We start from the raw sequence: 11321 nt of genomic DNA on the forward strand, positions 1-11321 counted from the left end.
ATGACTCACTCTTACCTTCACTGTGCTTCTTCCATCTTTCGTGCAACCTTAGCAGTTCTTGCCATATCTCTGCAATGTTTAAAGGTCGACTCTTAGCTAACTCTTACTCGAATCTTTTCTTAAGAGTTTTTCTCCTTTTTTTTAGAAACACGGTGCAAATGCAGACGCTCACAACACGTGGGTACACTCACCCCTATGAACGCACACACGCACACCCTACCCCTATGAGCACCTCCGGAAGACTGGGCCAACAGGTCTTGAGAGTTTGACGAAGTCACCGCAGGCGCCTCCCTATTGACGGGTACGCCACCTACCACTGAAAGAATAGCGGCGGTTAAATCCTAGAATAATTTAGGGAAATGTGACACCCATGTCAAGTCTAGAACTTGAACCTCGGTGGGCTGTTTCCACCACAAGGAACCAGACCAACTGAGTTAGGCTCAATTCACTTCTCTCTCCTATTTTTATTTCCATACAGAAACAAATCTTCTATATCTAAGTAGGAAAAACCCAATATTTAATTTCTCTCAACATGCAAGCATGCCACATCATCACATCATTAATTTGTTCACACCTATTTAGTGAAAAACTCATATTTTTTGCACATGAATGCATGCTACTTTTTCATCAAGCTATTTCCACTAAGTGAAGAATGTATAATCTATCATGCAATTCCATTATACATTTTCACTTGATACTCTTTTGTTGCTACTCTGTACTCATGTATGTTTTCAACAACGTGGGCTCACGTATGTTAACTAAAAATTTCCGCAACGACGTGCGGGACATCATCTAGTTTATATAAGAGTCGGTCAGGAGTCCGCCACCGTGGATGCCTAATCATATGCGTGTCAAATCCCCGTGATTTGGAGCCGATCGATGCCACTCGTCCTGGTTAAGCTAGCTACGCGCTATGGATGATCTTGATTGGTTGCTGATAGAGTGGGCCTACAGGACTAGAGCAAGATCAGTAAATTAGACAGGAGCACAATATAGTAAGTGAGATTTCTTTTTGGAAGACAACGACACGTACTACGACAGCATTCGTATGGCCCTGGCATTTGAATACCATATAGAGCGTACGGACCATCAATATAAAACCAATGTTAGATTTTGAGAGGCTACACACACTTGGCAACAAACAAGGATTATCCTCTGATTTCTGGCGGAACAGATCAGCTAAAATAATCTGCGTGTGTAGCAGGTTAGCAGCTAGCAAAAACGAATCATCATAGAGAAGCTTCTGCACAAAGTGTTGACAAAGAAGAAAAAAAACAAATGCTGACTCGATCGGAACCGAATGGCATGTATATAGGTCACCCAAAAGATGTTTTATGGACGTTCTGAAAAAAAGATGTTTTAGGAATTGTTTCTACATAGCCATTTCCTAGAAAGAACTTAATGTGAATTTTTAGCAGATGGAGAGAGCATAAAGTTAGAAATACATAGGACGAAATATAGTGGGGATTTTGGGGGTATATTTACCACAGTCCACTTATATTTTCTGGTGCCTCACGGGAAAATGATGTGGTGCTCAATTCTTGTATACGCCAAACAGATTGGCCAACTAAAAGTTGTATTTCTTGCGATTTAAAAGGAAGGAATGGTGCAACCAGCTCACCCCGCTAAGTCTCCGATTTGACATGGATGCTCGCATTTTTCTGCATTTATTTCAAGACCTAACTGGCGTTGTGTTTTTAGTGGGAGTGACGTACCCGTCGACCACGAGATACCGGTGGAGATTCCATCAATCTCAAGATAATGTGCCGGACCAATCTCTCGGAAGTGCTCATAGGGGTAGGGTGTGCGTGCGTGTGTTCATAGGGACGAGTCTCTCGGAGGTGCTCATAGGGATAGCGTGTGCGTGCATGTGTTCATAGGAGTGTGTGCGTGCTTGTGAGCGTCTGCGTCTGTGCCGTGTTTCCTCACAAAAAAAAGGAAGGAATGAGGTGCACATGCGCGGACAATGCGAGCCTCGAAGCAATGTAGATCATTGCAATCGCTTATCCTTGTAAAGTCTTGTGTTGTTTGTTGATCTATTTGGAACTGCATAAATGATTTGGTATTCAGTAAGAAAAAACTACTTTTTTGCAGGTTGTTCTTCAGACTTCGCATTGGATCCATATTTGTTCCTACTTCTTCGGACTGAGGCCAAGGATTTTAAAGTTTGGCTGCACCTGTTTGGAGATGGTCGCAAGGGAGTTCTTCAACCAGTTTGGGTGACGCACGGCAATAGACTTGAAGCCAGTTGATGTGTTTTCGATTTTTTTATTTATGATGTAAACTTTGAAACTTTTGCGCAAAAGAAAGGTAACTTCAAACTTCTTTGTCGTGCTGACTTTAATAATATGACGGCTGTGCGCATCAGTTGACCAAGGAGTTTTACTTCTTAAAAAAAACACCAAACATGTGCCTGTTATTTTGCAGAATTTCTAACCTCATCGAGATTTCAGTTCCCATTCTATTTTCAAGAGAAAAATAAAAACTGAATTAGTTGTAACTGGCTTAGTTCTTCTAGTGCTCACCCTGATTTGAAACCAATGATTCCCCGGTGGGGGCTGCTAGGGAGTGCGCGCGCACTTTTTGGCGTAAAAAGTGTCCCCGACCAGATTCCTTGTCATGACTTGGTCCCCGCACAAGACAGTGACATTTCCTTCTCTTCCTACGTGGTCCTCCATCTCCCATGCTTTTTTCCTCCTCTACGCTGCCACACATTTCTCCATCAACTAAAAAAAAATACATATTAGATTCAACGCAAACAAAAAGTTACTCTCAAATCTCCTTCTTCTTCGGTACAATACCGATAGTTACTTCGTAAGGCTCAGATAGATGTAACTTTTAACATCACAATTACATCTAAAAAATCAAAAAAGTAACTTTTAACATCAAAACTACATCTATTTAACTCAAAAAAGTAACCGTCATACATAGAAATTACATCCAACAGAATAAGAAAGTAACTCTGATCTAGAATTTACATCAAGCAGAATCATAAAGTAACTCTTAACACAGAATTTACATCAAGCAACGGACACAGTTCGATTAAGGGAGTATGAACACGCACAGACACACCATTAAGCAGATAGAGTTGGGACACTGGACAATATAGGCGGGGTACCTATCCGCAGCCTCCCAACGAGCGGACCAGCGCTCCTCTCCACGGCCGCGGCGACGCTCGAGCTCTCAACAGGCGAGGGGTGAGGAGGATAGAGGAGGAAGGAGGGGGCACCAGCCTCTGCATCGCGACAACGAGTGCACCACCCGGCGGTGACAGAGGACGAAGGAGCAAAGACTGGAGGAGGGGTCAGGGTTGGGCCATGACGGCTTTGCTGCTGCGCGACCGCCGGCCACTCGTCGTGTCCAGCGAGGGGGACTGTCGGGCCGTGCTCGGCCGCAGCGGCGGGAAGGCGGAGCCGCTCCACCTCCTACCATGGAGCCTCGCGGCGGGACGAGAGGGAGAGGATCGAGGCACTCGGCGGCGGGCTGGGCGGCAGCGGATCGGGGGCCACCGCCACCTCCCACGGGCCAGGCCGGCGGCGGATCAAACCGCCACCACCTCTCACGGGCCTTATCAATCTCGATGGTGGCGGCGCGCGAGGCGGGGTTGGGGATGGGGGAGCTGGCGATGGAAGAGATGGTGGCACGCGGGCCGCGAGGGGGGAGGAAGGAGGCGTCCAGGGGTGGGGGCACGTCGGCGGGGTGGAAGGAGGCGTGCGAATCGGAGAAGACACGGGAGGGAGAGAGAGAAAGGGGTGAATGAGTGGCCGTGGACTGCCCGTGGTCTTTTGGATAAGGCTTAGAGGAGGGGGAAGTGAGCACCGGGTGCGAGTAAAAAGTGCGCACGCACGAAACAGATTAAGCGTTCCCCAATTCTCTATCTCATCTTGAATCCATGAAACTTCTGGAAATTTTCTAAATTCCTTCTCCTCTTCCCCAAATACAGAGAACCAACACCCCGTTCCTTATTTCCAAACCAGATTTTTCCTCCTCTCGGCCCGTCGCCGGCTCTCACCGCCTAGACCCCCGGTGCAATTCCTGGCAGCATTTGGGGCCGCCACCGTCGGAATCGAGGCTGTTGCCTCACCTGTGATCGTCGCCCCGCCGGACGCCATGGCCTAGTGCTGCCGGAGGAGGAAGGGAGCGGCTACGAACGAGCAACACCGGCAGTGGCTGGAAGAAAGAGGAGAGTGAGAAGGAAGAGGGGCAAAAAAAAATCTCTATCACTTACATGTGGGTCCCATATGGCAGTGTGATGTACCATGACTATATGCGCCTCTGGCTTCGTTCCTCCGCCGTTCTGTTTGCGTCTCGTACCATGACTATGCTCTGACTACCTAGGCGCTGTTGAGGAACTGAGAAAGATGTGGCCGGAGCAGCTGCGTACCTGCGTTTCTAGGCGAGGCAACGAGACGAGAGCAGTAGATCGACGCAAAGCAGTCAGTGGCCTTCCTTCAGAAGGAACAGAATGGTTAGTCGGGTTTGATCCCAGCCGCTTGATTAGCTTTAAAGCACGGAAGAACTCCTCTGAAATTCATTGATTCGCTCAGTATGATGTTATATATACTGTGGGTGTTGCAATGTGAAGAGTTAGCGTGGTCATTGACACTCAGTAAACCCTAGTAAATTGGCTCACTTAGTATGATGTAACGATGATATATGTAGATAGTGGTTAACCATTTGGATTTTGGAGTTAGCACACAACAACGTAGTGATCTTCCAAAAGAACAACAACAACGCAGTACTAGCTTTGAGCTGTTTCTGTCGGTATAAAAAGTCTGAAAAGGAGTTTGTCTGCTGTTACACCTGAATCGGTGAATCCACTGCAAGAAACACCTGGGTACATTATTCTATCAGAAGAGGACAATAAAAATGAAACTCTAAAGCAACTTTGGGGACGAGTCCCTGAAATCTTTAGCACTTAAATTACTTGACTATGCCAACGATCCTATGAATAATTGAGCGGCGCATGCATGTCAGCATGTGTTGCAAGCGTGCGTTGGCCAGCAAAAATAAAGAAATCTAGTCTACTCTAAAGTAACGAAAAGTTCTTCAGACCATCAGTGCTGCCAATGGCCAGCCAGGGTTCATTCTTTTAAGAAAAAGAATGCGAGATCCGGTTTTATTGCTTTAATTGGCCATCACCGGGATGTTGAGTATCCGAAAGGGGTATCGTGGTTTTGAAATTTTATTTTATCATTTTACCTATGAACACTCCACTATGTTCAATTTGTCAACAGTTAGATTTCTGTTTACAAATCTCTTTGTATTTTCTCTTCTTTTTTTCCCACCTACTATATCTAGCAGCCAATTTGTTTTTGAACCAGCCAACTGTCAGAATTTTCAAGATCGTTACACCTTCATCCAAGGCTTAGATTTCATTCTTATCCAACACAAATGCAAATAATCTTTTTAGCGAGAAGTCCACCCCAAATAATCGTTACTTCATTTCTCTCCCTTGCCTTCCCTTGTCGCTCTCCTCCTCGCTTTTCTGATTCGGTCGATTGACACGGTCGATATAGTCAGAAATCCCTAAAAATGCCTCCTATTGGCTCTGGTTAGCCCTCCTACCCTAACCCAGTAAATCATTTACCCTCCTATGAAACGCTTTCATCGTTCAGCCTCGTGATGCCACCTCTTTTTGGAGGCAAGCCTCATTGCCATCCTTCCGCGTATTGTCTAACGGCCACCATCGTCAAATCACGCAATATCGCTCAACCTGTCTATCCCCCCGGCCCCTAACCCTCCCGTGAGCCTCTGCGTCATTCAGTCTTGCCTTCGCCTGGTGGTTCCACCTTATTGTGTCGTTTTGATAAACAATTTGTTATTAATAAACCCCTGGTCTATATGCCAAGCAAACGCAAACAAACAAGAGTCACGAGATTTCAATGCAAAATATTGTTCGGCCTGTAAAGAAAGTTGTTAATTTTGGTAACATGCTTAGCACATCAGACCAAGTCATCTTAGTCTCGGTTGTCCCAATTATTCTCCTTCCAAAACAAGGGGGCGAGATGAGTCTTATTTTCACTCGAGCACAATGCAAGTAAGGCTGGTCATAATGGGAGTAGCATAGAGATGGTATCATATAATTCATAATACTATAAGCACGGTTTCATAGAGCCTTCATTTATTGTTTTACAAGACACATTGTGCTTTGAGAAAAGCTATGTTAGTGGTATCATGTTATGATATCACTACCATCTATTTAATTTAATGCTATGACACATCATCCCAATGCTTATGTGGCAATGCATGATACTAGTTATGTTACTCCCACTATGACCAGCCTAAGGTACACACAAATATATCCTAGGAATAGGATTGGTGTCTTGGTGAAGATCAAGCCAAGGCATGCAGCTCACTTGAAGACATATGCATGTGGTGAATATAAACTCTAATCTCACATGCATGACCACCAATCCACCATCCGGTCAGAACATCGTAGATATCTTCCATGCTGTACCGCATGATCTATATGTCCATCCATGCTGTACCGCAGCTCACTTGAAGACATATGCATGTGGTGAATATAAACTCTAATCTCACATGCATGACCACCAATCCACCATCCGCTCAGAACATCGTAGATATCTTCCATGCAATCGGCATCATGGCTGCTTGCTGCTGCTACAAACGCTAACTATGATTATGTAGTACGGAGTTGAGTCTTCCTACTATCTCCTCTGCATTGATGGTGAAGCCCTCGTCCAGCTGAATGTAAAAGTCAGACAATCGACACAAACAAATTAAAGCGTGTTAGTTTCGTTTCAATAGCCAATCCTAACGAACGTGTTCGGTTAACACTTGATCACTATAAGCATTTTTCTGAGTGGGGGGAAAGAAGAGATGATTTCAGTTACTCCTCTTTGTGTTGCAAAGCATTCGTCCTTAGATGCGCACGGACCAAACGAAGTGAAGACTAGTTATAAGAAAAGGTAAATGGGATATGAAATAATACAATTATTCAACTATTCACGAATCATCTTAATAGGGTATAGCAATAACGAAACTCTTTAATTGACAGATAATCTACTATCTCCGTTTAAAAATAGATGTTTTTAGAGCTTTTTTATTTATTTTTCTCAATGTACACATATCCTCATTGTATTCCTATTTGCCCTTTATCGATATATGCCACCAAGAAAAGAGCAGAAAACATTAATGGGTATCCAACTTCTAGCGCTTGCATGTGCTTTGGTTTGGGGGGAAAAGGTAACTTAATGTCTTGGCGAAGAAAAAGATATTGGTAATATGGACATTTCATTTACACACACTAAATTCTCTGCCAAACTCCCTAATGCCAAACAGGACTAAAGTACAGTGCTTAGAAGCTTATGCGATACGGGGAACAACCTAAATAAGAGCTGGAACTCAATATTTGTGACATTGAAAAAGATACAAGGTATTGATACAAGACACCGAAAATGGCACAAGAGCTGGAAATCAATACAAATAAAAACTGAATAAATTCACACATCTGTATTATGGGATGAATTAAGCGTGCAAATATTTCTTAAGAGCACGTTGTAAAAAGAAGAAGTGCGCTGCTCTTCAGAAGCTACTAGTGTCATTGATACCTGAGTTTCACGAGGGATTATAATATCAACTCTCTTATATTGATTATCAAAAATAAGATTGTTTTACTTGTACCAGACTGCGAAACACGGATACAGCTCTAATCCGGCGTATCCGTATCGGATACTGCATGGATACGGTGATACGCCCGGATACTCTTTGGTACGTATTTTGCTCGTATCGGATAATTTTTCGATTAAAAGAAAATAAATAATATCCGATATGCGAGGGATACCTCCCGATACTTGTGGGATACAGGAAACTAAACACCAAAAGAAGCCCATCGGCCATCGATCTATCCTATCCATCTCCCTTCTCTGTTCAGATGGAATGGCTGATTGATTTTTTGACTTCTCTTCTCTGATTCTTCCTTCTCTGTCCAGGTCAGCCATGGCAAGAAGAGTGCCAGCTTCAATACAATTTTTGGCTGCTTCTCATATAATTTTTTTTCACTTTTTGTATTTTTATATTTTTTTCACTGTATTTTTATTATTTCTCATATATATATATAAACGTATCGTCATATCTGCGTTTTAAAAAAATTGACGTATCACGCATCTGTGCTTCCTAGGTACCAGATTCTAATACGACAACCTACATTTTGACAGCATGACTGCATGGTTTCGATCATATGGAATTATGGATCTTGCTTCTGAGTACGTTGTAGAGAAGACCACTTCGGCACGTCCTTCTAGAGAACTAAGATTTATTTATTTTAACGATGATACTGTTAGTATGATTACTACGATACTTCTATGTAAATTCGCTTTTTGGTGTATATAGGCAACCTCTCGAAAGGAAAGATAAACTTATACAGTATAGTTAAACTTATACAGTCCGTGCACCTAAGATGATATTTATTGTAGCTAATCAGTACTAGCTTAATTTGTACACATGGTCCGTACATCTAAACAAACATCAGCTGGGTCATCTAATATCCTAACGAACAGGCCATCGCGATGATACCTGTATGCATGCATCATCCATGACTCTGTACATCTTCTCGATGATGACCATGTAGATGATCATTTATGAGACCTAATTAAAGTTTTAATTAGCGGGTTATAGCGTTGTTATATAGCGCCACTATAGCAGTTTGGGCGTAATCCCGCTACAGCTACTCCCTCTGACCCATATTACTTGTCTCAAATTTGCGCAAATTTGGATGTATTTATGTTTAAAAAGCGTCTAGATACATGTAATATTTCGACGAGTAATTCCGGCCGGAGGGAGTATAATTTTTTAGCGCTAAACGGGAAAAACTATAATAGCGTCTCTAAGCTGCATTTAGCGTTAACATTGGACCTGATTTAGCGCTAGATCTTTGTCGCCATCCCAAAATATTCAGCTCGGAAAATCGTTACGTTCCCTCAATCACCACAGGAGCTATGTCCTCCTTTTCCGTTCCCTTTCTCTCCTAAAAAGCAGTTGTTGCCAGCGTTTGATATATGATGCTGCCAGTTTAGGATTTTTTTACTTTTTCATGATTTTAGCAAAACTGCTAAACGGCTTAGCGCCACTATAGTCTATATATAGTTGTGCTGTAAGCTTTCTGAGAAGCCGCTGCTAAACGGCTCAGACCGTTATTTCAGTTTTGATGCGACCCAATCGGGTCATCAACAGACCTCGGACCGTGAATATATCAGCTTGTGTACGGTCTCTGGTGGTATAGCTAGATCGATGCTGATGAGACGTGCACCCATGGTTTCACCGATGAGGAACACACTCTGACACTCATAAGCTAGTATGTGTTTGTGGTATGTGGTGTGGACTGTGGAGGCGTATCTGTAATAATCTGTCGTTTTACATTGATCTTGTTTTTTTTGCATAGTTTTGTATCTCCTAAAATACTGTCTAGAACAGTAGAATGTCAATTTTGGGATATAGTTTTTGTGTAGTACGGAGTAGTACATCTGAGCGACTTGCCTTTGCCATGGCGGTTATGATCACGGTGGACGCCGAGAAGGGCGTGACATTACTGTTGACGATGCGGAGGTGCAGCTCCTCGACCTCGGCGAGCACCCTCACGGCCAGTCCCTTGCCATTTTCACAGTGAATCCTCACCACCACGTTGTTCTCCGAGATTGTCGCTTTGATCTCCGGCACTTGGTTGCTTGACGGAGTCCCAACCGCAGAGAACAACGGCCGCGGCCGAGAGCCTTGGTAGTCAGGCGCGATCAGCACCACGGACTCGATGCTCATCCTACGGTCGCTGCTGGACGCCTGCAGGGACTTGATCTTTTCTTCCAGCTCCTTGACGTATCTCGCTGCGTCGGTAAGGATCGTCCCCTTGTCCATCTGCTCGATCAAAGATTGACCAAAGAATTTAATTCCCCATGATGATGTGTTATCATGTTCTTCTCCATCGGGAGTAGGAGTAGATGAACAAGTGCAGAGGGGATTCTGATTTGTGAAGGGACCTTCTTGAGGCCGGGGATGACGGTGGAGAGCTCGATGAACCGCTGGTTCATCGTCTCCCGGCGCTTCCGCTCCGCCATGATGTGGCCCTGCGACGACGACGAGCGGGCGGCCCTCCTTGGCGCCATCTCCGGCACACCGCGCTCGCAAGCTGCGGCGGCGGCGTTGAAGCTCCAGCTCATGGCGGGCTGGTTGTTGGCAGGGCCGCCGCGGCCCATACTGATGCTTCTGGGCTCGGGCGGCCCGCCCGAGTTCGGGGACGTGGACCAGCCGCCTTGCTGATCCATGGCCGCGTCCAAGCCGGCCGCCCAGCTTTCAATTGCTTCCGTAGGTTCCTGGACCAAGGAGCCCGCGTGCGAAGCAGAGGCATCGCAGAGCCCAGGGAGAGAAGTGAAGGCGTTCTCGCTGCCGCCGTCATGGGCGACGGCTTCTGGGTCTTCCTGCTGCAGCGTGTTCACAGCCCACTGCATGAACAGGCTCGAGTCGTCCATGCCGTCCGTCCGTCTGGGCAATCTATGCTGCTGATATGACATCCTGCGATATATATCGAGACAGAAATGGCAAATTAAGCACGTCACAGCTCTGAAATTTTTTATCAGATGCATAATAGTATCACCTGAACCACAATTGCAGTATGTTAATCGTTTACCTCGCATAAATCCTTCTGCAGATGATATGGACAATCCATCCAACCCACTAGCCGGTATAAACTTATAGCGCAGTAGCAGGTATCCATCCCATCATTCCCCTCCAGCCTGCTAGTCTGATGTCGCTGTAATATTTGCTCACATTAGGCCTCTCACGGACCCCCTCTCTTCTGTAAAAGGGCCAATCATGGTCAATTAACAATGACTTGTTGGATGCCGGCAATCTAGCCTAATCAGCTGAAAGCGATTTCCTAGAACACATAAAGCTGCATGTGGGGCAGAAATACCAAAATTCAGGATGGTAGTGGCCTAGTGGGGGGAACTTTGTCCGTTGCCGGTTTCCAGGGATTGAGCTCTCCTACGGCAAATTGCCGTCCTAGCCACCAGCTCCACATTTTAGGTTTAGGCCAAGTTTAGTTTGGGGAAATCTTATAGTAGGAAAAGTGAAGGAAATAGTAAACCACAAAAGTGTGCTGTATATACGATTATAATTCAGGAATGCATCATGTGACGAGAGGAACGGAAATTCCAAGAAAGAATTATCATCCATTCTGGTCTCCTTTTTCTTTTTCCAATCACTGAAGACCGGGGCAGACGAAGCAACAAGAGCACTGACCGTTATGGTGAAGGAGTGGAGAAGAAGAAAAACAAGATGCAAAATCAAAATTACACAGAAATAAGCGT

At 44.8% G+C, this 11321-nt stretch overlaps 1 protein-coding gene and 1 long non-coding RNA gene across 3 annotated transcripts; both read right to left on the reverse strand.

Annotated features, from left to right (window-relative positions):
- Positions 1–222: 222 nt before the first annotated feature.
- Positions 223–4512, reverse strand: LOC112269769. Of its 2 annotated transcripts, XR_002961744.1 has the most exons (3): positions 4229–4512; positions 2526–2726; positions 223–316 (listed from the first exon to the last, which is right to left on the reverse strand). It is a non-coding gene; the product is annotated as an uncharacterized LOC112269769 (long non-coding RNA). The 2 variants fall into 2 exon arrangements; XR_002961743.1 differs by lacking the exon at positions 223–316 and having other exon boundaries at positions 2365–2726.
- A 1374-nt stretch (positions 4513–5886) lies between these two features.
- LOC100836393 (transcription factor bHLH19) lies at positions 5887–10791 on the reverse strand. Its single transcript, XM_003559554.4, has 4 exons — positions 10640–10791; positions 9993–10524; positions 9499–9870; positions 5887–6708 (listed from the first exon to the last, which is right to left on the reverse strand). Exons 2-4 carry the CDS (start codon positions 10521–10523, stop codon positions 6634–6636), a joined length of 978 nt encoding a protein of 325 aa, XP_003559602.2. The 5' UTR covers position 10524; positions 10640–10791; the 3' UTR covers positions 5887–6633.
- Between the last annotated feature and the right edge of the window lie 530 nt (positions 10792–11321).

This window comes from Brachypodium distachyon, chromosome 1 (assembly GCF_000005505.3).
Source record: "Brachypodium distachyon strain Bd21 chromosome 1, Brachypodium_distachyon_v3.0, whole genome shotgun sequence".
NCBI classification, from domain to species: Eukaryota; Viridiplantae; Streptophyta; class Magnoliopsida; order Poales; family Poaceae; genus Brachypodium; species Brachypodium distachyon.

Coding starts and splice junctions, on each gene's coding strand:
- LOC100836393 (XM_003559554.4), bottom strand. CDS start 10,523: ATGTCATATCAGCAGCATAGATTGCCCAGACGGACGGACGGCATGGAC. Junction 9,871..9,992: donor TCATCCCCGGCCTCAAGAAG/GTCCCTTCACAA, acceptor TTGATCGAGCAG/ATGGACAAGGGGACGATCCT. Junction 6,709..9,498: donor TCATAACCGCCATGGCAAAG/GCAAGTCGCTCA, acceptor TTTTACATTCAG/CTGGACGAGGGCTTCACCAT.